The sequence below is a fragment of the Nyctereutes procyonoides genome, unplaced genomic scaffold (assembly GCF_905146905.1).
Source record: "Nyctereutes procyonoides isolate TBG_1078 unplaced genomic scaffold, NYPRO_anot_genome, whole genome shotgun sequence".
NCBI classification, from domain to species: Eukaryota; Metazoa; Chordata; class Mammalia; order Carnivora; family Canidae; genus Nyctereutes; species Nyctereutes procyonoides.
In genome coordinates, this window is record NW_026575135.1 from 45,071,473 (window position 1) to 45,098,628 (window position 27,156).

At 35.9% G+C, this 27,156-nt stretch overlaps 1 protein-coding gene across 16 annotated transcripts in view; it reads left to right on the forward strand.

Annotated features, from left to right (window-relative positions):
- The window catches only part of PTPRD (protein tyrosine phosphatase receptor type D), a 504,675-nt gene that overhangs the window by 359,375 nt on the left and 118,144 nt on the right, over positions 1-27,156 (forward strand). For 11 of the 16 annotated variants that reach the window (XM_055302389.1, XM_055302395.1, XM_055302390.1 and 8 more), the window contains 4 exons: positions 1,562-1,652; positions 6,940-7,149; positions 11,786-11,946; positions 22,864-22,976. In XM_055302389.1, coding sequence (XP_055158364.1) covers positions 1,562-1,652; positions 6,940-7,149; positions 11,786-11,946; positions 22,864-22,976 — 575 coding nt within the window. The remainder of the gene's footprint in view (positions 1-1,561; positions 1,653-6,939; positions 7,150-11,785; positions 11,947-22,863; positions 22,977-27,156) is intronic. The other 5 variants (XM_055302392.1, XM_055302397.1, XM_055302404.1 and 2 more) reach the window with 1 other exon arrangement.

Genomic DNA, 27,156 nt, shown 5'->3' on the forward strand with positions numbered 1-27,156 from the left:
TAGTGGCTATCATATTGAACAGTGCAGCTTTAGACCCTGTTTATGGAAACAGAGTTGGTTAGCATAGAGTTTTACTGAGTTTATTGCAGGTTTTGTTTTGATATAAGTAGAAAGAGGCCTTTCTGCACATGTTCTTGGTTTCTGTGATATAATGAGATGCAAGGTTGGTAGTGCCCATCCTGCAGTCCTCTTTCTCAGTATGGCAGCCTTCTCTTTTAAAAGTCTGTGTGTGGGTGGGGGCACCTGGGTGTCTCAGTGGTTGAGCATCTGCCTTTGGCTCAAGTTGTGATCCCCAGGGTCCTGGGATTGAGTCCCATATCCAACTCCCTGCATGGAGCCTGCTTCTCCCTGTGTCTGTGTCTCTGCCTCTCTCTCTGTCTCATGAATAAATAAAAAAGAATCTTTAATAAATAAAAGTGTATGTGTGTGGGTGTGTTCATTTTCACAACAAATATCCACAAAATAATGGAGTCCTTTAAAAGTAGTTTATAATACAGATAAACGAAACAAAGAAAGAGCCAGACTATTGCCAAGGTTAAGATATGTATAAGTTTGTATCTCCCTAACTGTGTTTTAATTTTGGTCATAATTTAATCTCTCTGGATTTATCTTTTTGCCTGTTACCTGTCCTTATGCAGTTTTTGACAAGGCAAAATGAAATTATACATTTAATATGATGCCTGAGAAGTAGGAAGTAATTGATGTGTTCATTATTATTATATACCTATGTTTCAAGTCATTGTAGAGTTACTACCAGAGATCAAGCAGAGTCAGGAATACAAGAGCAGAGTATACATTTTATGGAAGATGCAGAACAACTTTTCAAATAGCCCATACTTATTTTTGAACCTTTATAGTTATTTAAATTTTGACTGATTATTCTTAATGTGAGTGCTCAGTTACTTTTGTCCTTTGTATACATTTATTTTTTGAGATCTATTTTGAAGGCATTTCGATAGTGATGGTCTCCAAGTTTCTACTGTATTTACCTTAAGGTTTGCAATTGGATGGGTAGAAATAATTACATCATTATTTAACTGTTGTGAAATTGTTGGTAATTTTGGTGTGTTTAATTTCTTATCCAAATAAAAAGTATTTTAGGGATGTATAAATGAAATCATTGTTGTCATCATCTAGGCATTTGTATGAGCTAAGGGAAATTTTTATTACACATTTTCTATTAAAACATCATCTTATAAATTGATGTCATAGAAAATACTTGGTTCAGCAGCTTGTGATGCTGCATTTCAGCATACTAAACTTGAATGTGTCTAGCACCAGGATCCTAACAAACTGTTTCTGCTCTGTTTACGATACCTAATAAAGAGCAGTCAACCATGGTGGTATTACCATACAAGATCATTGAAGTCACACATAAATGTCTACCCATGTTGTTTTTAAAATTGAACAAACAAGTGGTTATTTCTCATTGATGGACAAGTCACTCCATATCCATAATTTTCCTTCATTCTCAATCACTGGTCTGTGGAAGATTTAAGGACATATCCATTTTCTTTTCCCTTTGAACTAACCTTATTTCTGTCTGTCCATTCTTGTGCAGAGGTTACTATATAATAATTGTACCTTTGAAGAAATCTCGTGGGAAATTTATCAAGCCATGGGAGAGTCCAGATGAAATGGAATTAGATGAGGTAACTATGTGTTTGTTGGATGTGCCTTTCATTAGTTATTTACTTTTTTAAACATATTCTTCCTCTTGATGGAAGGAAGTCTAGGTGCTGACTTTCGTCTGAGTGGCTGGTCAGCTGGTTGGATAGGTCAGTGTTATGGGCCTGATAACCTCTAGAAATCCCAACAAAGACCTTTTTGCTTTGATTAAAAGACATTTAGCTGCAATAAAGCTTACAACCTGTGTAATCATTGTTGGCTTTAATATTTTGTCTCTTGCCCCTTGTAAAACATGATGCAAAATGTAGAAGGTGAAGTGAATTGTCAGAAAAGGCTTAATCATCATTGTAATGAACTCCAAGGTCTGCTTAATGAGTGTAGTGGTAGCTGAAGCTGTTACAAATGCTAAATTGCAATTTGCACTAGAGTTCAATGTACCACCTACTATGTGTTTTTGACCTGTTTCTCACAGAATTATGCTGATTGGCTCGTTTGCCTTATTCTGTATTTCGTAGGATTTCAGAATCAAAGATGCATTTAACTGCAGGGACAAAAAACAAAAAAACAAAACAAACATCAAAAACCACATCCCAAAAGTTTGAGCCAGGCAAGAGATATAGAACAAAAAACAGATCAAATACTAAATAGTGTGATTTTAATTTTTGAAATCTTACAACAGTAGGTGCATTTTAATTAGTACTCTTTTTGCAAAAAGAACATTTGTTTTTAGGTTTTGGTTTTTGTTCTCTTGGGATTTAATACATAGAATGAAGAACAAGACCTAAATATTATATACTCTATTTAGGTGGGAAAACTGTGATCAGAAATGTTAAGCCATATCCCAAAGGACCAAGCAAGTTCATGGCTGTGGTTCAGTCAAATACAGGAAAGATTTTGCTATTTTAACATGATGTTGGTTTGAATCATGCCAGAAAGCAAATCAAAAGTCCCTCACTTGGGAACACATGAGATTTTAATTTGTTGAGTTTATTTACAACAGAAGCCACATCTGATAGCCCAACCTGTTATTTCGGGGTATGTTCTCCACCTTAAATTAGGAAGAGAAAGCAGAAATTCCTTAACTGCCTCACAGGGAAGAGATGTTTATTTCATACATGTCTACCCTAAAGAGACTGTGATCTGACGGATATGGACCACTAGCTTCTTTTGGCAGACACACAACCTCTCTAGACATATGGTTTATCTTCACCTACTTAATTTATCTGAATTAAACTTGATCATGTTCAGAAGGGGAGATGAATTCAAGGTTAGAATTATACTTTCTATGTCACCCTTTAATGATTAGATAAGCATTGGAGGTGTGTAAAATGAGATACCATTTCAATAATGTCAAGCAATTTATGTTATAATTTTTTTCTGTTAATAAAGAAGAAACAAAATCATTTTTCTATGTTAGAGGAATAGTAGTCTTCCATCTGAATGCACAAAATGTCAGCTGGTCTTCTGTAAACATTTTGAAGCAAGCCATACTTTTACTTGCAACTGACTAATCAGTTAATCTTGAGATTATTGTCATTATTACTTATGATTTTAATCAGCTGTTGAATAAATTACTGAGTTGAATTGTAATTGGTTTTAAAATGCAAAGGTAACTTGTAGAATCTATGAATCTTTCCTGCTGTTAAAAATAAGAAATGGAAGACAAAAAACAAGTTATCAAAGAATTAAGATCCTCCAATCCAAAAATTATGTCAAATACTTTTAAATAATAAACTTTTCTTGGAAGTAGAACCATTTGCTAGTAATAGGAAGCTGATTCCCTTTTATAGCCAGGTTTTAACCTCCAAAATGCACAGCAATGCTAATGGATTAAAGTATAGAGCTATATGACATTGAACTTTCCTGCAATTAAATTCTATGGGTCTGTGCTGCTGATTCCCATAACAGAGGGTCATTTTAATCATCTCACAAGTTGTGGTGCATTAATCTGTATAATAGTTTGATAAAGAACATTTATTAATTCAAAATTTTGGGGTCAGGATGGGGTGTTTCCCACTTTTCTTACTGATATAATTGAGACCACATTGTAGAATTAATGGTGGAAGAAATAAGATATGCATTGACTGGAAAATGAAAATTATTTCTGATAAAAAACTAAAGCCCTTGATATATCTTCTGGAATTACCTCCAATACATTTTGTAACTATTGTGTAGGGGAGCAAATGAAACTAGGCTATGGCCTCACTTTATGCTTACTCATCCAGTTTCTGATCCCTACAGACATTTTTCCCCCTATCATGGATAATAAAAGCATTGTTGTAATTTTATCTATGGCTTGGTACTGCCAGCTTTGACAAAGCAGTGTTCCCCTCTTAAATGTATTTGACCAAGTGATTTTTTAGAAAGGCCTATAATTCAAATCGTTGAGAGTATATCATCGAATATAATGGTGGCCTAAGGGGATTTCCACATGTATGCCTCACATCTAGGACCATAAAAAATGGAAAGAGGCTTCCTAAACAGAGTCACTCTCAATATTATCTTCTGAGCTCATTTATCCTTTGTCTGGGGATAATCTCTACATAATAAATCCGTGCACTAGAACTTCTGTTGTCAAGGTCAAACTGGGCAGAGCAGACGTTGATAGTCAAACTGAATTTTGGATAGAATGACTCATAAAATATTAGTTATATTTAATTCAGGGAAGGTCTTACAATGTATCATAAGCTTTTCATTGCTATGTACTTCAAAGGCTTGCTGCTAAATAATGTAGTCATTTGTAGTTGCAACTTCAATATACTGGGTAACTTTGGTGTCATCTAAGCACACTTGACCAGTTTAAAGTACAACATAGGAAGCATCCTGCAGAGATGAGAACAACCTACAGGGGCAGGTTGACCTTAATGAATGGCTGCATTGCATCTAAGGAGCAGCAAAAAACCTATATATTTAATTCTAAAGTACTTCTGCTAAGTCTTCTAAAGACACCCTAGCAAAATGTACTCACGGGGATGACAGTGAGCAAAAGGTACTTGTGGGGCTGACAGTGATATGGATGAATTATGACAGTTGCATACATCTGAAATATGAATAAAATCAAAGTAGGGTTTGATCAGTGAAGTGGAAGAGGGGATGCAGTCACATAAACAACTGATGGTAAATGTTTTTGATTAACCAACTTCAAAAAGCTGTTCCGCTCATCTGCAATACATTTGTCCTTAATATAATGGCTCATTGTTTACCACATATCAATGATAACCTTCGTAATGACTTTTCCACTATACTATTAAATATTTGGCATCAGAATGTTTTAAAATAACATGTTAAAATAATCCAGGAAAAGGAAACCTAAGTACACATTCAGCTGCATTAATGAGAACAGATGCACAAAAATTACATCTGTCTAAGCATAGACTGAGTTAAAACAATTTAGATGATCAGTTTAGCTTAAATGTTGCATTTGTGTTTTCTTGATATTGTGCAACCATTACGCCAACAAAAATATAGCTTAAAAAATCTCTTACATGTAATTTCATTTTATTTCACCAGTTGATCAGATTATAAACTGCCACTTTCTGTTATGCCTTAGTGTTCTCATTTATAAAATGGGGATATAATAATGCCCTCAGTTATAAGGTTTATTATGAGGAGTAAATGAACTAATAAATATTGGGCTTCTGAGAACAGTGCTTGGCAGCAACTAAGTGCTTAATAAATATTAGCCATCATTGTGATTAGCATTATTATAAGTAAACCTAAACTTGACAACAGGATTGAAAGATGGTGCTGAGTTCCTGGCCTTATTTTATTACCTCTTCTTTGGTGCATAATAGATCAGCCTTCTGAATTTATCATCAGATCGCCCAAATTTGCTAAACAGGTGACGCCCGCAATTGTGGGTCTCATAAAAGAGCTATAGAGTTCATGTAATTTTCATCACATCAATAAATTCAAATTTAAAGAAAATATTTAGAGCATTTTAAATTAAATTCAAAAATAACATGGGCACAGAATATAACCAAAAAAATGTTTACAATTTTAATTTCCATTTGATCAGCTGAGCACACTTACAACTCTGTGTAGTGTGCCACCAGGTTCCTTACATTAGTATTTGACCTTTGCCATATTTAGAGGAGTCTGCAGCCATTATCAAAGAAGCCTGACCTTGAGAATGCCAGGGTCTCATTTTGCTAAGCAGATATTGCTGCTTTGGTTTTTGATCTATCATTTCCACTTATAGAAACAAGAGTAGTAGCAAATAATTTCACCAGAATGTTTCCATTAATATCTTAATTTTATTTATTGAGCTGAAAACAAGTTTCATTCCCCCCAAAAAAAGGCATCACAGACTGCTATAAACTTTTCCCCCGGTTGTGCCCTATGAAATACCAATATATTTAAGGGGAGAAGACAAAGCTAACTTCAACATCACTTTGAAATCATTTGTCATAAAATATCATTAATGTGACTTTCTAATGAAAAAGGTGAATGCAAAACAGCAATGTTGAAACAAGTTCTACCTTTTCCCTTTTAAAAGTGCTTGAACATGTGTATGTTTGTGTACATGTGTATGTTTGTTTTCTTCAGGGTAATACTAAAATTAATGTTCATCTACCATGCCTATATCACCTGGGAAGATAAGTCAACCTCTCCAGGGAGCTTTCAGCTCCAGAAAAGTTGATGTCACAATAAATGTGTGAGGAATAACCAAAAGGTTATTCAAGGAGCCAAGAAATCAAGTCAAGCCACAAATTGTTAAATGACTGACAATGTCTATTTTATAGAAATTTCAATAAAACTTGATCATTGGATTCTATTTCTACTGATTTGAGGGAATTTGTATCATGTAAATGATCTCATTACTAAAAACAATCTAAAACGGTACTAACCTCTTCAGAAGGTGATCATATTTAATGGCTTTATCTGAAGTTACTAGTTATTTTAAAAATAATAATAATAAATACTGCTTGAGAGGCTTATGTGAATCAAGCTGACTTTTTTTTTTTTTTTTTTTTTTTTACTCAGGTTATAGTGCACTCTTGCCCTTTGAGAAGATTTCATTGGGGTAGACTATGATATGAGCTACCGTTGGGAGGAAGGGTCTAATAGTCTTGTGTTTATAGATTGCCTGGGCCTTGTCGTAGCAGTCTAACACCTTACTTCAGCACCAAGACAAGCATTTGAAAGATAGAACTGAGATTTAGTAAGGCTGACGTGGTACATGAAATGTGGACAAATTGTATTTGAGTTCTCCCCGGTACTGAATTAATTTCTCCTATTAAACAGCCATTAAGTTGGGTTATTGTTGTTTACAATTTCGTTTTCTGTTTCCCACTTTTTTTCCTTAAGCTGCTTAAAGAGATATCTAGGAAACGCAGAAGCATCCGCTATGGGAGGGAAGTTGAATTAAAGCCATATATTGCTGCTCACTTTGATGTCCTTCCCACTGAGTTCACCCTGGGGGATGACAAACATTATGGTGGATTCACAAACAAGCAACTCCAAAGTGGTCAAGAATATGTCTTCTTCGTGTTAGCAGTGATGGAACATGCAGAGTCTGTAAGTTCATTGTGCTTGTATCTCTTCCCTTTGGTTTTCTTATATATTTTCACCAGAATATGGCTATTTGGAGGACATGTAAATATATCCATCCTAATTATTTCTCATGAGCTGCCATTAACTTAGATGGAGCAACAGGTTGCCTGCTCTTTAAATGTTGCTGAATAATCTGCCTGAGATTTCATTATAAACAAGGCTGTGTCTCTAATGGCATGGACTTTAGGTGGACTTTTGGCTTATGAAGTGCCGAATTGACAGGACATCTTTCTTGAAATCATCAATGTGATGCATATGGATAAGAGGGTGATGCCCATCACTGCTCAAAATCTCCTTCGTCATCCTTTGAAAATGACTCTTCTCAGTTTAATTACAATAAGAACTATCAAGTTCTGCAGTTAAACATAGTGTATTTCCAGATATTTAAAAATATTGATTGAGTGTGATTGTGTTTTATTCTCTTGTAACTGCCAGTGAGCCCACATTCTCTGCCCAGATTCACAGGGAAGAAAGGTCTGTCTAGGAAAAGACAAGCACAGCCAGCTTCTTTAATTATAGCAATTTACCAATGACTTTATCAGTGAAAAGCCAAGAATGTTAGAAAATAATTCAATAAAACAGAGAATTCCTGAGGTACTCTAAATAATGAGTTGTCTTCTTTTATGTAATTCATCTTGCTCTTATGTCGTTTTACGCTTCAGTTGCTGTGAATGTTAAAAAAAAAGAGAGGGGGAAGAGAATTATAGACGTGAAGGGGGGTGGATTCTGAAGTGGCAGTTCGCATTAACATTTAATATACATATTCGAACTGTATCCTTCTAATAGGGACCTGAAGCTGACAGGCGTGGCAGCTCAGCTGAGCCAGTCGCTTCGCGTGTGTAAGAAGCCTGAGATGTATCAAAGGTTTCTTCACATCAGGTGTTAGCACGTACAGTGGGGCTTCTCTTCAAATGACTGAAGGAATTCCCCCGGGGAAAATCAAAACACAAAGGCAGCCTTTCTGCCTGGTTTACCTTTGTGCACAGAATGTCATTTGGAAACAAAGTGATGGGCTCCCTGGAATGTTAATGCACGTCCTCTTTTTAGCTGAAGGTTTTAAGGCAGAACATCAAGGGAATAGGATGGTAGAAATCATCTTTTTCTTTCTTGTTTTTAATGACTTTTAGATATTTGAAATGATTTTCTTTACATAGCTCTAATATGTTACAGAAAGCACATTGAGACCAGTGAGGTAGATCAGAGAATTCAGCAAAGAAGAGAAGCCTCAGCAAACCATGCAGGCTGGTGGCACCACCGTCAGAGACTCTGGTTTGAATTCTCCCAGACGTTTCTAGTGTTTAAATGCATTATCAGTGATGAGGAGTCTACCCCTTTCCTTAGTATTTCATTTCACTGTTTCATTAATTATGTGATTCGAACTTTTTCCAAATACACCATCTGAATTGTCCCTTTTCTCCATCATCTTTCTTGACAATGCTCTTTATGCATTGTATGTGTTTTTAGGCCAGCATCTACTTTATAGAAAAGACCTGTATCCAACTAGTATAATGCTAGCAGTGATACCGTCATTTTATAAGCCTCAGATTTTTATGAATAATTGTTGTTCAGCACTTAACCACTCCCAGGGTAGGCTGATAATTTTCATAGAGAAAATACTCACTCCCTAAGACATGAGCTTTCCCTAGTCCATTATTACCTCTTGCTAAGAATATCAGAGGACTGGTTTAGAATAACCAAAGGCCATTACCCCCACACAATGAACAGGTTTTACTTTTTACGAGGCTGGTATCATTTTATGGTTTTGTTTTCTTTTCATTTTCACATGTCTCTATTTCCTGATTTGGGTTGGAAATCTGTATGCTTTGGGGAAACCTCTGCTTAGATTTGTATCTTGGCTGACCAAGATGATTATCTCAAAGGCTCTTGGTAAAGAATTTCAAATCACAGAGTTTTGTTTACTTTTGTCTGCCAAAGAGTTTCAGTGTGACCTACAAGATGGAAAGGGGAAAGGATAAACCAAAACAAACAATTATACTTATATAAAGAATCATGTTTCTTGGATATTTAATATCTTTGCCAAGTCCTTACACTGTACATATCTTTTTTTTTTTTTAGCTGCTTCTGAGAAGGTTGGAAATGTACTGAATTTTTCTCTTTTGACACATTAGAAAATCTGGAAATGTAGTCAGTCTCTTTCCTAAGTACGATGGGGAAAGTGAGAAAGAAGAATAGAATATAAGCATTTAGTGGGACATATGCCCTCCAGATTGACTACTAAGCTTGCTGCACTTAAGTTCAGAATATATGCCCTAAATTAATTTTTTTAAATGCAGATGAAAAAATTAGACCACTTCCTACTCATAGAAAAATGAGAATATTCCCTTATGTCTTGATACGGTCAGCCATTTGAAAAGATGAGCATTTTATTTTATTTGACAAAGATTTGCTGGGAACTCACTAAGTGCAAAGTTCTGGGCTAGCTGCTCTAAGTATACAAGCACAAATGGAATATAAACCCCTATCTTCCAGGAGTTTATATTTTGTTAAAGAAAATAAGGTATCTGCACAAACAAAAAAGGAAAATGGAGTTTGAGGAATACTATTTAAAAAAAGAATAAATGGCTACCTGAAATTTAAAAAAAAATTACCTATATTTTGTGAAATGATTGTTTATTTCCAATTAAGAAGCAGTAGCTTCCCTGGAGGCAGTATTTAAGTGGGGCCTTGGAGATCAGTTAGATTTCAGGAGCTAAATGTTGTGGAATTTGTGAGAGGGTTAGAGAGAATAGAGCATTTAGGGAATAGTAGCAAGAAGTTCACTGTGATGGAAAATGTTGTGTGTGGTACAAAAGTTTAAAGCAAAATCATGGAGGCCCTTAAGATCCATGCTAAGACATGTGGGTTTTATTTAGGATCACCAGAGATCCTCCTGAAGATTTTACAGCTACAGTTGAGGGTAATAACTCTAGCAGCAGTAGAGAAGGAAGAAACTCGGTATGGCTTAGGGAGGCATGAATGAGGTCCTGAAGAAAAGTAGTAGTCATGAGGTTAGACAGAGGGTAGATGGACCTGAGGGCCATTGGTAAGAAAAAATCAGTAGTTTTTCATTCCTAAGTATTGAGAGGATGAGAAAAATTAGCAAGTTGGAGTGGAGGGTATATCTAGCAATCAGGGAAATAGCACATGCAGTTCTTAACTTGCAGGTATATGAAGGAATCTCTAGAATGAATTGGAAATGCAGGTCTGGGACTTAGCAGAGTTTCTCAGTTTAGAAATATTAATCAGGAAGTAATCTGCATAGAAGTTGGTAGTTAGAAGTAAGGATGATCATGCCAGAGAAGGGAGAAGAAGACTAGCAGAAAATAAAACTTAAGAATGCTGGCACAGGATGGATTCAGAGGTGGTCAGTTCAGCAGGACATGATCAGGTGGCAAGATTAGGATGGGACCAGTTGAGTACAGAATTAGGAGAACCAGGGGAGGAGTTTTAAATAAGGCTCAATCAACTGTAGTAAATCTGGAAAAGATTTCTGGAAGGGAGTAAATAATCACAATTAGATTTAGCAAATGAAGAAAACAGAACCAGTGCTAGTGCTGGAGTGGGAAGAGATGAGGAGCTAATGGCAGGACAAGTGAGCCAGCTTGTGGGTGTGGATTGGTCTCTATCGGAAAAGGAAAAGCTAGGATCTTAGCTGGGGGCAGAATCAAGACAATACTGTGCTAAGAGAGCCTGAAATGGGACAGAACAATATAGGATATTATAAAAACAAAATTCTATACTCAGTCCATTCCTTCACCAAGTAACTATATATTTTCCCCAACTTCATTGAAGGAAAAATAACAAATATAATTATATATTTAAGGTGTACAACATGATTTGACTTAAAATATACATTGTGGGATGATTACTGAGATCAAAATACTCAGCATATCCATCATCTCATATAGTTAGTTCTTTACGTGTGTGTGCATGTGAGTGTGCTGAGAAATACTTAAGATCTACTCTCAGCAACTTCCAAGTATATAGTACTGTATTATAAACTCTAGTCACCACCATGCAGTGCATTAGAGCCTCAGAACTTTTTATAACTGAAGGTTTGTACCCTTTGACCTACATCTTCATTCCCCCTCTCTAAATACTGACATTTCCCCTATAAATGTTTATTTTTAAATTTGGTCTCCTTAGCTGGGTGATAATGTCTTTAGGCTGGAATTATAATATTTCTGTTGATTTTCACACAACACAGAACACATTGGCACAATGTTAAGTGCTCACTGAATATTTTGTGAATGGTCAACTGCTTGCGTTTTATACTTCATAAAATTGTTTAATAGGTCATATATAGACCTCAATGAAAATGTGTCTACAGAGCAATTTACACCATCAAAAATTATTTTATTAGAAAATATTTCACTCTACAGGGAAATTTACATTACAGGACTTCTTTAGTTTATACTCCTCTCTCCCTTTTCTCCCACATCTTCTCTCATCCCTTTCTCTCCCCTCTTTTTTTTACGACATTGTTTCATACACTTAACATCACATCCACTAAGTTCTGAATTTTTGCTTCTTCTAATGCTATAGATACACACTAGAAAGCCATTAGTTTATAAGTAACACAGACTCTGTTTTTCCTCAGAAGATGTATGCGACCAGTCCCTACTCTGACCCCGTTGTATCGATGGATCTGGATCCACAGCCAATCACAGATGAAGAAGAAGGCTTGATCTGGGTTGTAGGTCCTGTGCTTGCAGTGGTCTTTATCATCTGTATTGTCATAGCTATCCTTCTTTATAAAAGGTAGGTTTGCCCAATATTTCTGTTGCAATTTGGTAATCTTTCTATGGTCCTTGTGTGGTTGCTATTAATGAAATACTTCAGTGTAGCCCCCCTAATCGTTGGAAAATGTTTCCATTAGATTAGAATGAAATGTAAAGATTGTGCCATTTCAAGTCCCATTCAAGTGTGGTATAGACTTTCTTGCCCAGCATTCATGGATCCTATTCTTGGTCTTATGAGCTACTTTATGCATTAAAAACACTTTGCATGGTATTTGAGACATGAGTACATTCATAAGCAGATCATTCCAAGCTTGCATTTAATTGCTTTAGATGATCAATTGCTCAATTTCAACTTGGTTTTAGAAATACTATTATAAATTTGCACATTTATGTCCATTCCATATGTCTAATGAGTGCACGAGCTAAGATTTTTCCTGTAGCTTTCTTAAAACAGTGAAAGTAGCTAAAATTTGAAGATAAAAGAAGGAAAACTGTGGAAGAGAATGAATTTTTTTTCTTTCTTTTTTCTATAATCTTTATTCCAATAGTAAATTCTGTTTCTGTCCAAGAAGGGACCTAAGGTACCATTTTCCTTTAATAAAACTAAACTAAAAACTTGGCCTCTATACTCAAGTTTTGATCTAATATAATGTCTTTGACTATAATGAGGATGCAGATAATCCACATCTACCCCATGCTTTCTGATCTCCTGCCCTTTTTTGATTACATTGCTGCCTCCTTTATGGTAAGTTAGACTTTTCCACTAATCCCAATCAGTTGGAAAGAGTACATTAGTAATTCCCTAAGTCCTTTATAACTTAAAATACATATAATGTTAAAATATATAAAATTTAAAAAATAAGGGGATCCCTGAGTGGTTCAGTGGTTTGGTGCCTGTCTTCGGCCTAGGGCGTGATCCTGGAATGCTGGGATCGAGTCCCGCATCGGGCTCCCTGCATGGAGCCTGCTTCCCCTGTCTGTGTCTCTGCCTCTCTCTGTGTGTGTGTCTCTTATGAATAAATAAATAAAATCTTTAAAAAATTTTTAAAAATTAACATATATAACACATTCTCTTAAACATGTAGAATGACTAAATTCTGAATTATATCCCTTTATATCACTTTGTTTTCTTCCAATCCAAATTTTATTCTTATGAAACTTTAATCTATGTTCCCATTTTTCTTTTTAGTATGTCATCTTTCAGAATGCTACTGTGAAAATGATCCCTTCTCTCTACTGTGGAATAGCCTCCCGGCCCCCCACCCCACCCTGCCCTAACCTTGACTTTCAAAATCAGATGAGAATGTCTTCATTTTGATTCTTGCTGACATGTTTAATCTGATAATCTTATTTCCATTATGTCTTTTTCCTATTTATCTAGCTCCCTTCACTGGGTTTATATTATTTCTACCTATATTCTTTTCTTAAGCATGTTCTTCTTATGTTCCTGGAATAGTCTTTTTTTTTTCATAACCTATTCTCAACTTAAAAAAATATCCTTCAAAACACTTGTCCTTTGCAAAAGTTTCACTTATGAGGCTGCATTCTATTTTACTTAAGTGTAAAGAGAGGGTTGAAAAGAAAAGACTAAAGAAAGAAGTTCATAACCATAATTTATTAAATTGCCAATACTATTTTAGATTTAGGAAGAATGGAAGAAATACCCGTCATTATTATTTTTTTTCCTGATCACTGCCATCACTCAGTTATCCATACTATAAAATGGCTGAAAAACCAAGTAATTGAAGGCCAAACTCTCTCTTAGATGATGGTCTCAATCTCCCCATCCTAAACCATATTGTATCAGTGTGTTTTTAATTGCCTCTCTCTTGTCTAACGAGTAAGGGCAGGAAGCACAAGGTACCCACGCGCCTCAGAACAATAACAAATCCTGAGTGAGTCCAAGCAGGACCTGGTACCCTTTGCTGTTCATGTGCTACAGTTATTACCAGAAGAGAATGTAATAATTAAAGATTTAAAGTAGAATTATTGTTTTCTGTGATGTATATTTAGGTGGCCAAATCCTACTGTGGGAGTCAAATCAGAAAGTCCTTGCTGATGGTTGCATTTCTAGACCATGGCACATGACATTTTGTGATTATTCAAATGAACAAAATACTTGCTGTATTTTTTTTAAGTTGTGTTTCATTTGGCTATATCTGGCTATCATTAAGTCATGTCACTTAACAGAGATGTGCATGGCATTTGTGAGTTATGTAAATGTGAAGAGAGGATTATAACCTTGATAATTTTTTAAAGATTTATAATTAACTGTTTCTTGCCTCATGTGCATGTGCTTGGGGAAAAAATCAACTTGGGTATATTTTTTTTCTAAGCCTGCAAAAAGAGGCGTCGCATTTAAAGATTTTATGACTCTGTTAAAATAAAGTTGCATTTTAGTGTGTGCATATGTAAGCATCGTCTAATGCAATTGTTGGGAAATGCACACATCCTCGAATGCTAAGTATATTTAGCCAACCATCTGAAGGCCCATGAAGCGTTTCTGAAATAGAAATGCTTGCTTCAGCAGTAAAGAACATTCCTGACTTGAAATTCAAGTAGACCCAACAATGTCCTTCTTGATTATCATGAGGCAGTTCAAGAGGAAATCTTCTGTAGGCAATGAATAGTGTCTTTTATAGCTTGGATTCTGAGCAAAGTTAATTATATAATAAATACTTCATCTCTCTTTTTAGGTGCCTTTCAGTTTATACATAGGTCATTGGTAATGACTCGGAATTAAATATATCATTATTATTATCATTATTATTATTAAAAATTATTAACTCATATTATCTTGATAATCCCACTTATCACACACTCCTGCCTACAAAACTACTTGCCTTAGGAGTAGGTCTGTAGCCATGGATGATGGTTTGTTCACATAAAGAAGCATATTTTATAGATCCGTGTCAAGAAGCTGAGATTATTCCTGTTAAGTATATTGATGTGGAATTAGTGTACTCTTTTATCCGGCACTATATTTATTTGACTTTAGTTTTAATCTCATAATTTGTAAACCTAAATACATTGATAATCAATGACAAAACAACATCATTTGAGGCTTTGTAAGGACCCTAAAATACCTGCTGGCCCATCAGAATATTAAAATATATTTGGTAGGCCTTCAGTGATGAATTATCTTGCCCTCTGATTTCTTTTTTTTAATATTTTTTTATTTTTTTTAATAAATTAATTTTTATTGGTGTTCAATTTAGCAACATACAGAATAACACTCAGTGCTCATCCCATCAAGTGTCCCCCTCAGTGCCCGTCACCCACTCACCCCCACCCCCAGCCCTCCTCCCCTTCCACCACCCCTTTGCCCTCTGATTTCTTTCTAATTTGTTCTCTATATGTGATATATACAAGATTTCAAAATGTAAATTACAGAGATAAGATGGTAGCAGGGTTTAGAAAAACACTAACCAGAAAATCAGGAATCAGGGAACCTGAGTCCTACCTTTGTGACTAGGTAGCTAACTGGGTAGAAAGTCATGCTATCACTCTGGGCTTCAGTTTCCTCATTTATAAAGTAAGTGGGTAGACTAGAAAATTGAACCTTTTTAATAGTAATGTTTTATAATCTGACAACATAAAAAACCAAGTAATATAATTATTGCTATATTATTTCTGCCTCTGGTGTGTGTATGTTTTTTAAATATGACTACAGTTTGCCCTTCATCCATCCACCCCACAAAAAAGAAAAGAATCCATAAAGCAAATGAACAGTTAGATATCCATCTGCCTTGTATACTTATTCCATGTGTAAGCCTTTCTGGTCATTAGTTCTAGAACAGTCCAGGAATTATTTATATAGAGATATTTGAAAATAAAATGTTAGCTTAACTATACAGAAAAGCATTTCAAATGAATGAGAAGTTATTATGTGCTACAGAAAAAAAAAGGAATATGGATTAGGAGATTGGAAAGATCTAAGGCACTATCTAAACAAAATCGTTAGTCATTGTCTCACCTAAATAGGAATTATGGATGGAGTAAATAATTCCCATCCCGACCTGTGGATTATGAAAGCCATGGGACAGATGGGGCTAAAACACAGACTGCAGGTTTTTCAGCTCTTCCCCCAGTTCCAACATTAGCTGCTCTTTGTGCACTGTGCCTCGTTCATCTACTCTTTTTGTATCAACTTTACTTATATTTCCAAGATGTCATCAAAGAAAGAAATATAGATCAGAATATTTTGAGACGCTGCGGAGGAATATGCTGCCGAACCTAGTTGCTCCAGACAATGCCACTTGATTCTGCCTGCTGGCCTTTGAGTAGATCCTTCCGTATACCTCTGACTCCCCAGCCTTCTTTTCTTGGCCTGGTTAACTCTAAAACATCCCTTAGAAGTAATCTAAGATGCCACCTCCTAAACAAGAAGCCTTCCTGGGTGTCCCCGTTTTGCCCTGTTCTACTAGTTCAGGTTGCCCTAGGGTTGTTCCCTTGTCTGTGCTCTCAGAGCACTTGTTGCTTATCTATGTCACAGAACCACATTACTGGGCTTGCCCCTTCCCCTGTCTTTCTTACCCCCACTGAACTGTATGTCAAGGACTCAAAGCCCTCAAACTCAGATACTTGCACTAAATATACCCCTGTATGTGGTGGGTCTGACATTTCTGTGGAAGAGGGAGTGAATCACACATTAACTATGCATTTGTTCAGCAGAATACTCAACCTTTTAATATACAAAACTGATAACTCATTAAGTAGTTCTCTTCCATCCAAAAAATAGATTCTCCTACAACTGATTCACTAAAGAGCTCCTTGATTAAAAATGAACAAGCTAGTGGTGCCTGGATGGCTCAGTTGGTTTAGCATCCAACTCTTAATCTCAGCTCAAGTTTCTATCTCATGGTTGTGAGTTCAAGCCCTGTGTTGGGCTCCATGCTTGACATGGAGCCCATTAAAAAAAAAAAAAAAAAAAGATAAGCAAGTTAGAAACACATATGTTGGATTGTTAAAAACCTGGAGCACTAGGTAAATCATTTTAAAATTAAGAATACAAAGAATTAGCCAGTGTGTTTGATATCATTTTCATTTTTCACTTTGTCTGCGTGTGTTTGTACAATTTAAATGTGGATTTTGTATTTTTGAAAGGAGATATACTGGATTATCTTAAAGCTAAGATTCTTTAGCAACTTGGGTATATATATATTTCATTGGTATTAAGGCAGACTTACGGTCTCTATTTTGGATTTGAGAACTCACCAAATACTTTGCAATTCTCCTCACTATGGAGATTATTTAGATTAATTTTTTTAGGTAAACGTTTTACTTTCTGCATAAAGAACATCATTATCTAAACAATCCACATTTTATCACATGAGCTAGATGTGTTCACAGACAGCAGCACCTCTTTGACTTGAAAAATACGTCATGTCAATGGCTGGTAATAGAATACTTTCAGGATTAGCCCAGCAGTATAGATGGGTCATGGTCTGCAGATTTATAATGATGAGTATTACTTTTTCCAAAACTGAAAATGTATTTGATCTCTTATTGGAAAAATGATTTATGATAACCTTACTTGTCAAAAGGAGTTTAAAGAAATCACTTTTGCCACTTTATTACTTCATAGTGTATTATACCATTGTGCACATTTTTGTGCAGTTCAACACAATTTGCAGGTATTTTGTATCATTAAAGGAATAACATACCTCTTAACTGAAGATTTTGTTTTGGATGACCAAATTTCTTACATGGAATTATGCTGTATTCCCATTAAGTACATAAGTAGTTTCTTCATAAGCATGTATTGTAAGAATCATATTTCTACCATTAAGCATTTTCTGGGATATGATTAATTGTGGCAATATTATGTAGATTGATGGATAAAAGTGAATGTGACATTAACACATGCACAAAAATGCTTTAGTCATTTATATATCCTCATGTCTTCCATTTAATTCATAATTAGAGGCCTTTAAAATTTTGATATACTGTCACTTCCTAATGTGTGTCAGTTGATGTGTCCCTGCCTGTGAGCAGTGTTTCTTAAATCTCGATTGTCATAGTTGCTCTTGTTACCATTAGCCAACTAACATTTAGCCTTTCTTTTTTCTTTTTTTGCTGCACTAAAATGGAGCAGTAAACCTGACAGGTGAGGCATAGAGAAATAAATCCCTTTAATGCTTAGTTATAGATACCAGTAGCTTTTGGAAGTATTGAGGGGGTGAGAGTGGAGGTTGTATATAAAAGGTATGGACTGGCAAGTGGAAGTTGGATAAAGCCTAGATATAGAAAATATTAAAATGATTGGGATTAAAATGATTCTGGAGGAAATAGTTTGTTTATATAAAAAGAAATAAATCATTCAAATTTATAAGGTAATGAAACCAGTCTGAGTTTTGTTTTAATGAGCATTTGTATGTGTTAATGTGTCTACAGAACAGAAATGTGAGGTGTCCCATAAGACATTTGTTTTGTTTTGTTTGTTTCTATGCAAGACCAATTTTTAAATTTGATCTGAGGTCACCTTCTGATACAGGAACACTACAGGCACTTTCATATCCTGCAAATATTGGTGGCCATGCCTTTGTGAAAACTCTTACATAACTCCAAATTATTTTTCACATTTTCCAGACTCAAATAATAATAGCAGCACCAGCAGTAGTCGTAGCAATAATAATAATAATAATAATAATAATACTGGTAAGACTACCTATGTGTGTGATTATTGAATGACTGATCCAATCTAACTTTCTAACTTTTATCTCTATCTATCTATCTATCTATCTGTCTGTCTGTCTATCTATCTATCATCTATCTATCTTCATATCAGTATCAATAGATACACATTTCTGATAAAACTTAAACTAAGAAAAGGATCTCAGTGCTCATCTCAATTGCCTTCCTTCCCAAGCTATATTCCAGTAGTTCCCAATGCTTGTTCCCTGGACCAGCAGCAGAAGCATCAGCATCACCTAGGAACTTGAGAGAAATAAAAATTCTTGGACTTCCTATCCCAGACCTAGTGACTCAGAAACTCTGGGTGTGAGTGCAACAGTCTACAGCTTATTAAGCCCTCCCAGGCTATTTGCATACTAAAGTTTGAGAACCATGGCTGTATTATTTTGCCTAAAATCACTTAACACTGGTCAGCAAGGTATATTACACTTTCACTCGTAAGAAAGTCAGTACTTCTGTAGGGTGCTTTGTGTTTTTGTTTTTTTTATATCACTAGTTGCCATTAATCTAAGTAGGTTTGTTTTTTGGTTTGTTTCATAGTCAAAACACAAAACACTTTGAACCCACTTAGTATACTCAGAGATTTACCTTCCCATTAATGTCGTTCACATTTCATAACATCATCAGTGCCTTCTGGTTACATTAAGATGAAAGAGTTGGCTCTCTTTTTTCTCAGAACCACTAATTAAACATTCATTGAATATTCAAGATACTAAAAATGAGCTTATAATATTTTTAATTAAATGATGTTTTAATTTATGTATTATGGTTTAGAATTACCTAAGTCATATGTGGGTAACTTTACTAATGCATACATCTAATGTATACATGGAAGGACTTAGAAATTTCTTTTAACATTTTATTCTTTACAAATATAAAAATAAATAAAACAATTCAACTTTTAAAGAATTACAACATTTAATGATGTTAATCTAGATGTCATCTCCTAACCCTCTTCCTCTCTTACGTATGTGAAGAGATTGAGAAGCATTATAGTTGACTTCCCTAAGAAGATACACACCAGTAGTGGCAGAGTGGGGTTACATTCTTAAAGGCATCAGAATCATAAAGTGTTTGAACTGACTTCTTTGAATATTAATAGTAGGGATTTCAGATAAATATATCTGTTTTCCAAAAGCCTTGACCCATGTCTGAATCTCTTTATTCTAAGTAAGTAGATTCCCTCCCACTTTGTCCATAGATGAGAGCCAGCTGAGAATAAATGAAAATAAAAATCCTTTTAGGCCACGGAGTAGCATTTTTGTTATACATGACCCACATCCCAAACCACTACATGTTTTTATTCTACTAGCAGTTTCTACCATATCTGAAATGTCATGTGACTTTGCATTGCCTTTTCACTCATATAACTCCTGCACACAGTAGATATTTCTTTCTGCAGGAAATAAACTTACAATAGGGCTTTATAATCTTAATAGAAAAAATAAAATAGCAAGGCAAAATTCAAATCATTTTGGAGTCGCTATTTGTTTTTTTCTTAATTGAAAATGAGAATAATGAGACCTCTGAAAACAAAGGAAATATGTGACTAAGTATGTTCATGTTGGGCCTGATTTAAGTCATCATATGCCATTTAATACTGTATGGCAGTAAATTCTATTTTTGAAGCTCTTTAGCATTATTACCAATGATGACCAAACTCTGCATCCTGCAAACATTTCTTAGAAATCCTCTCTGTTGGAAAACAACCACTTTGGCACATTTGTGTTTAAAAATAATGTGACAAAAGTGTGGGCAGCCAGAATTATCCATGTTGTGATCACCAGAACTAAACTGAGCAAAACAAAATTTAAACAGCTGGTTTTCTGAGATGGCTAGGATGTTTGGAGTCTGAGATCTTGGAGGTCATTTATTTAGAGAGGTAAAGTGGGGGAGAAGGTAGTAATTAAATGTCACCCCCCTCACTTTATCACAAGTATAAATTTCAATTTTAGTCTCAAGCTCTGGGTTTTGAGATTCATCTGAGCAACAAGATGTGTTGTTCCTGGCACTGTGAAGTGAGACCTGGCACTAGAGAAACAGAGTCAGTTGCTTTAAAGAGTATCCTTTTCTGTCCCTTTGTCTCTGCATCACTCAGCCTGGCCTCAGTGAGAAAGAATATAAGGAGTATGTCCCACAGTACGTGCAGGAGTGACCTAGTTTCCTTGCCCAGATATTTCTACATCTGGTTCCGTAGTCCTATAGGGATGACAGTGGAGCCACTTGGAGAAAGAATAAAAATCCAGGTTTGAATCATTAGGTCTGGCACATCAGTAAAGAAACATATCTGTGCCCACTTGTGTGGCAAAGAAAAACGAACCTAAGAAGGGCCACTAAGGTTCCCTGAAGTGAGACCAGGCATGTGTTTGTGACTGGGGGGACTGACATGCTAGCAGTCAATGGCATTTCCTTAGCTCCTTTAGATTCTGTAGCTTTGGTGGTCAAATGAATCCCTGTGAGGAAAACACCCACAGCCTAATCATAGGGACGTTTTCTACGCTAAAACTGATCACCGTGTCCTCCTTCACATGGTCTTCCTAGCCACCCTTCCTCTTTCTTCTCATGTCTTTCTTGCCAGCCCTCAGCTCAGCTTTTCCTTCCCTTCTCATTCTCCACTCCAGACAACTGGAACTGCTGGTACCTTCGGCATGCCTCAGTTTCACTGCTCACCTGTGATAGGTAGTATAGCCTCGCCATGCATTCTGTCCTCAGGCTATACCTGACACCTTTAGATAGAAACAGGAAATCCCGAGACAGGTTAATCCAAGGTTCTGAGAGAGGAGGGTGTCTAACAGGACTCACCCAAGAAAATTCATTCCATTGATGCCGTTTTGCTGAAGGCATTGCACTTGAGCAAATCAAGTGTACTTTCCCTTTGCATCAATCTTCCCTTCATCCCCTGGTTAGTTTTATTTTATACAGATGAGCAGAGATGGAAAGAAAGGCTATTTAACAGGAGCCCTCTGGCTAACCATGGAATGACCCGGGTGGCACTGAATGAGATCCCATTGCCACAGCAACGCTAATGAGCTGTGCGACAGTCATATCAGAAAGAGAAGGGAGTATTCCTCAATACTGCTGTGCCCCTTTCTCCAAAGAAGAATGCCTTTGTTTTGAACAGGGGTGAGATGCTAGGATTATAACTGTAGCCTGGAGATTGTTGGAATCAGTATTTGAATAAATAAATACAGAAAAAGACAGTGCTTGAAAAGCTCTCCATTTCTTCAGTTTTTAATCTAGTTTAACCTTAAAGGAAACAGGTAGCACTCTGTGTTTTGGGAGAGTTGAAAAACAATGGATAAGAAATCTTATGGAAAAAAAATCCTGACATTTCTTGCATAGACATTTGTTAATATTTCATTATCACACCCTAAACAAAGGTATTTAATAAAAGTAGTAGATAGTAATTGAAACAAAGAGGAAATGAATTGTGAGAAGAATTACTTATAACAGGAGGTATTAATGGTTCCTATGCCCTGAATAATCATTGGAAGAGTGAGACTACCCAGTAGGTGAAATTACTTTTTCTCTGATCTTTCTGTGATTGACTTTCATTAATGAAATATTAATCCTAGTTTAACACCATAAACAGCCAACACTATTTTTTTTTTAACTTGAAAGAGAAAAAGGATGTTGGTCTTTCATAGTGCTAATTCTCCTTCCAGGTGTTAGGCTAACTTGGAATCTTAGAACACACTTAATGTATGTCTGCCTGATGGGAAAATCCAATGCGGGTCCACTATGTAGCTATCAGTTATATAATCTTGGAAAGAGGAATGAAGGGGTATGGATTTTGCTCTTCAGCTTAAAGCTCAGTATTTTCAGAGGTTTTCTTCCTGGAAACCACATTCTTGGCTCCATTAGTATTGGCTATTAGGGGTACACTGCCCTGTTCCTCACAAATTGAACCAGTGGATAAAGGAGATTTGCTGAAGGAGGACTCAAGCATATCTCTCCAACCCCCCTTTAAAGCCTAAAGGCAGAGGCAAAGAAGAATTTAATACTAGAGCTGAAGGAGGACTTTGAGATCATTTTCTTAAACAAAAATTTTAGACTTAAGGAAATAGTCTAGGGCAAGAAAAGAAAAGCAACCTGCACAAGATCACAAAGCTGGCCTGTCAAATGGTTTTAAAGCAGAAATTTGGGAGGAAGAGGGTGCTGCATGACTATCTGCTTTGTAAATGTTTTGATTGTTTTTATTTTTTTATTTTATTCTTACACTTTAATTTTCTCCCTATAGGAAGAGGGCAGAGTCTGATTCTAGAAAGAGCAGCATACCCAACAGTAAGGAAGTCCCTTCACACCATCCAACAGACCCAGTAGAACTGAGGCGCCTTAATTTTCAAACACCAGGTAAGAGGCAGGACTCATCTTGCCCATAATACAGTATTTATTGAATGTTTTCTGGCCAACTGATACTGCCTTAAGAGATAAATGCATCACTTTATTTAGAACAATTTTGTTTATCCTGCTTTTTTAATTGTAATATTATTGATATTCACCAAACATAAGTCTTGAAAGGAAACAAAGTTCTTTTTGCAAATCTGAGGTGGGATAGTCATGAGAAAATGTGTAATTCATCTTCATAGTTTGGAAAAACTATAATCTTGCAAGAATATCTACCATTTGGAGGGTTAACATAGTTTAGTATTTTTATTGACACTTGTTTGGCAAGAATTCAGTTTCTCATCTTGTAAAGTGAATGACTGGATGGATGGATGGATGGATGGATGGATGGACGCTGCATCATTCATACCATTGGGAAAAATAGATTTATTTTATATTTTCCTATTAATTTGTGTCTGTGTTACACTGAAGAAAGGGAGAGGATAAGAGGGAAAGAAAGTGAGACAAAGTGAGTTTCTTTTCAAATATAACCTGTACTGCATGTCACCACAAATTTAGGTTTCTTATGGAGAGACACATAAAGTGATTGAGGATAGTAAAAATACACTTGTTTCCTAAAGAACATTAAGTGCTTCAACAGAGCAAACCTGTCATTCCCACTGAGGGGCATTTTGTACAGTATTATTAATTCGAGAACAGCTCTATTTTCTTTCAAATAAATTTCATTTATACAAAATGAATGGAAAATAATAAGTGGTAAGGAGATCTAAAAACATAAAACTGAGTGACACTGTTATAATACCTAATAATAATTGAGAAAGTAAAGAACTGATCTAAGAAGTCTGATTAAAATTTGGTTGTGTTATTGTTCTCCAGATTGTTGGCAAATGTGTCAGATGGATGTCCTCACTCACAGTAGGACACACCACAAGTTTATTAAAGTACACATTTGCAGTGAATCACTTTGAATTGAAAATACAACTTACTGTATTTGGCATATTTTCTCTTTTATGTGTAGGTGTATCACAGTAACTAGTAACAATTCAGTTGAAGGAAGCACCTGGCATTTTCGAAGTAGCTATACAAAAATCACTTTTTAAAAAGCAAAGATATACCTCCATCAGCATAAAGGTAGAAGAAAATGTTCATGCACCCAAAAATCTCTTGTATGTATTTTTTAAAGGGCTGATAAGTATAGACTACTCACATGTGATGATGACTGAACAAACTTATGCAGTCCTCTGGGATCGTTGTAGTCTCTCAGATGCTCCCTGTTGAGTCTCTATCTAGTACTCCATTAAGGCAACTAGAGATGAATTGAATTACTGTAGTAAACCTTTTCAGTTCACTTTCTGAAATACTACTGTGCTGACTTTTTTAAGCTACAGGCAATTTCTTAATAATGGACCCGGGAATTCATGTACTTTTTAATTTGGCCAAACCAGTGCAGAGAGGACCTAAAAGCCAGAGATGATGTGCTACGGGATTTCTTTATAAGAGTAGCATGTTGTGGAAGTAGAGAAAATGATTGTTACTCAGTACCTTGCTGCTCAGCCCTGCCCTCATCTCCTCTGGCTTTTATGTGAAGTGTGATCTATACTGGAAACAACCTTAGTCTTCTAGCAGTGACAGAAGCATAGTATATGGTGAGTGGAAGGTCGGAGACAGTCCCAGAAGAAAAGAACCAGTAGGAATACTATCCCTCATCTACTCCAGCACCAACAAAGAATGTTTCCAGGCATAAATAGGAAGTATGAATGGGAACTGTGTAGAAGGGATTGTTAGCAGAGTGCTGGCAACTACAAACAAGGGAATAGAAGTGCCTTCAGCCAAGAGATCTCTGTCTATAAGTACTCCTCACTTTTATGGGCAATTTTGCAAATATGGTCAAATCAAAAAAAATATATATATATATAAAGAATCTAATTTCCCAGTGTATGTGGGAATATTAGATCCATTTATGGAGAGAGCCTGTTAAATTTCCTAGAAGTCCATGGAAAGGATAATGAATGTTGCCATTGAAGGGACATTGCTTATCTCATCAATAGCTTTACAAAATTAAAATGGAGGCCTAAGTTTATAGATAGTATCATCTAAGTAAGGTTAGACTCATTACATCAAATGGGTAATGGAAGAAAGTGGGCCAAATGAATAAAGGGGAAGAAAGGAGATTTAATAAAGGAAGAATAGAATAGGAAAAATTGTCCTAAGATCCTAGCACATCTGCTCACTGGGGAAGCACTGTGTTGTGCCTTTTAGCTCAGGTAAGCAATCTGCTTGAGTTTGATTTGTTGAAGCAGTCTATTTGCCTCCCAAGCTCAGTGATGTGACCGGCTGTCCTGAAAATTTCATCAGTTTACAAAGAAATAAAAAAATATGCTAGATTTATTAACTGCTAATCAAGTTTTGCAAGTCTTTAAGTTCTGCAGAGGAAGAGAAAAATAATCACTTATTAAAAGATGATTTTAAAATAAACCTCTATTGGGGCACCTGGGTGGCTCAGTCAGTTAAGCATCTGCATTCAGTTCAGGTCTTGATCCCAGGATCCAGGGATCTGGTTCCTCATTTAGCTCCCTGCTCAATAGGGAGTCTGCTCCTCCTTCTCCCTCCACCCCTCCCCTGGCTTGTGCTCTCTCTCACCCACACTCTTTCTCAAATGAATAAATAAAATCTTTTTAAAAAAATTTTATTTATTCATTCATGAGAGACATAGAGAGAGAGAGAGAGGCAGAGACATAGACAGAGGGAGAAGCAGGCTCCTCACAGGGAGCCCGACGTGGGACTCGATCCTGGGTCTCCAAGATCAGGCCCTTGGCCGAAGGCAGCACTAAACCGCTGAGCTACCCGGGCTGCCCAAATAAAATCTTTTTTAAAAATTAAAAAATAAAAGAAACCTCTATTAATCTTCATGTATCTTTGTAGGCAGCAGTAACTGGGTATGCATTAAGATGAGTTGATAGGTGAGTTACATGTTAAACATAAGTAAAATGTATCCATTACCCTAGGTTTGGAGGAAATTTTTTTTTTGTCTAAAAAATTTCCAAGTCTTATAACCCGTACCTCAAATAATTATCTTTCTTAATTACAAAAGCAACACATGTTTATTGGGGGGAATTGTGTAAAATAGAAAATAAGCATGTTAATTGTTGTACATGGGTTGTGGCTACACAGGTGTTCATTTTAGTAAATATTTTGTATGTTTGAAAATTTTCATAGATTGGAAAAGGTGAAAAAAGCACTTTTAAAAAAGAAAAGGCAGGGGATCCCTGGGTGGCTCAGCGGTTAAGCACCTGCCTTCGGCCCAGGGCATAGTCCTGGAGTCCCAGGTCGGGCTCCCTGCATGGAGCCTGCTTGTGTCTCTGCCTATGTCTCTGTCTCTCTCTCTCATGAATAAATATAAAAATTAAAAATCTTAAAAAAAAAAAAGAAAAGAAGAGGCATATTTAAAATATTTAAAATGCAAGTAAAAGATTTCCTTTTACTACTCCAAATTTACCCTTCAGGAATAGTTACCATATACAGCCCCATTCCTATCCTTTTCAGATTTTTTTTTTCATATGTATATTACAGTTCTTCAATTGATAAAAACATGTAGTAGGGATATAGACAGACAAACAGGTGCATATACATAAAATTTCCTGTTTTAACATTTAACTACATAAACATAGACCTTTTCCCAAGTTAGCGTTTAGGCCTTATCTCCTTCTTAGCAGCCAATGGTATTGATGTTATTCTTTTCTATGGACAACACAAAATGTATTGACTCATTCGTTATTAATGGAAACTATTTTCCATATTTTACTCTTGCAAATAATACTGCAGTGAACAGTACTGAGCTCACATTTTTTCACATCTTTGTTGCTACCTTCAGATGTTAGACACCTGGAAATGCAAGTACAAGGTCCTAGGGTAGGCACATTTGCCATTTTGATAGAGATTACCAATTACAGATTTTTTTTTTGGAAATACTGTAAAAAGCTTTTACTTACAGTATGGCAGCCTCTCTGAGCCTTGGCCTCTAGCATTGGATAGAATGACTAAAATAAATATAGTATCATCAAAACTTGATGATATATAAGAAAACGAAAGAAGCTACTGATGTGTGTTCATATATCTATCTTATCCCAACAAAGCAAACTTAGAATTTCAGCATCTCAGAGAAATAAATTTGCTTTCTAGTACAAAG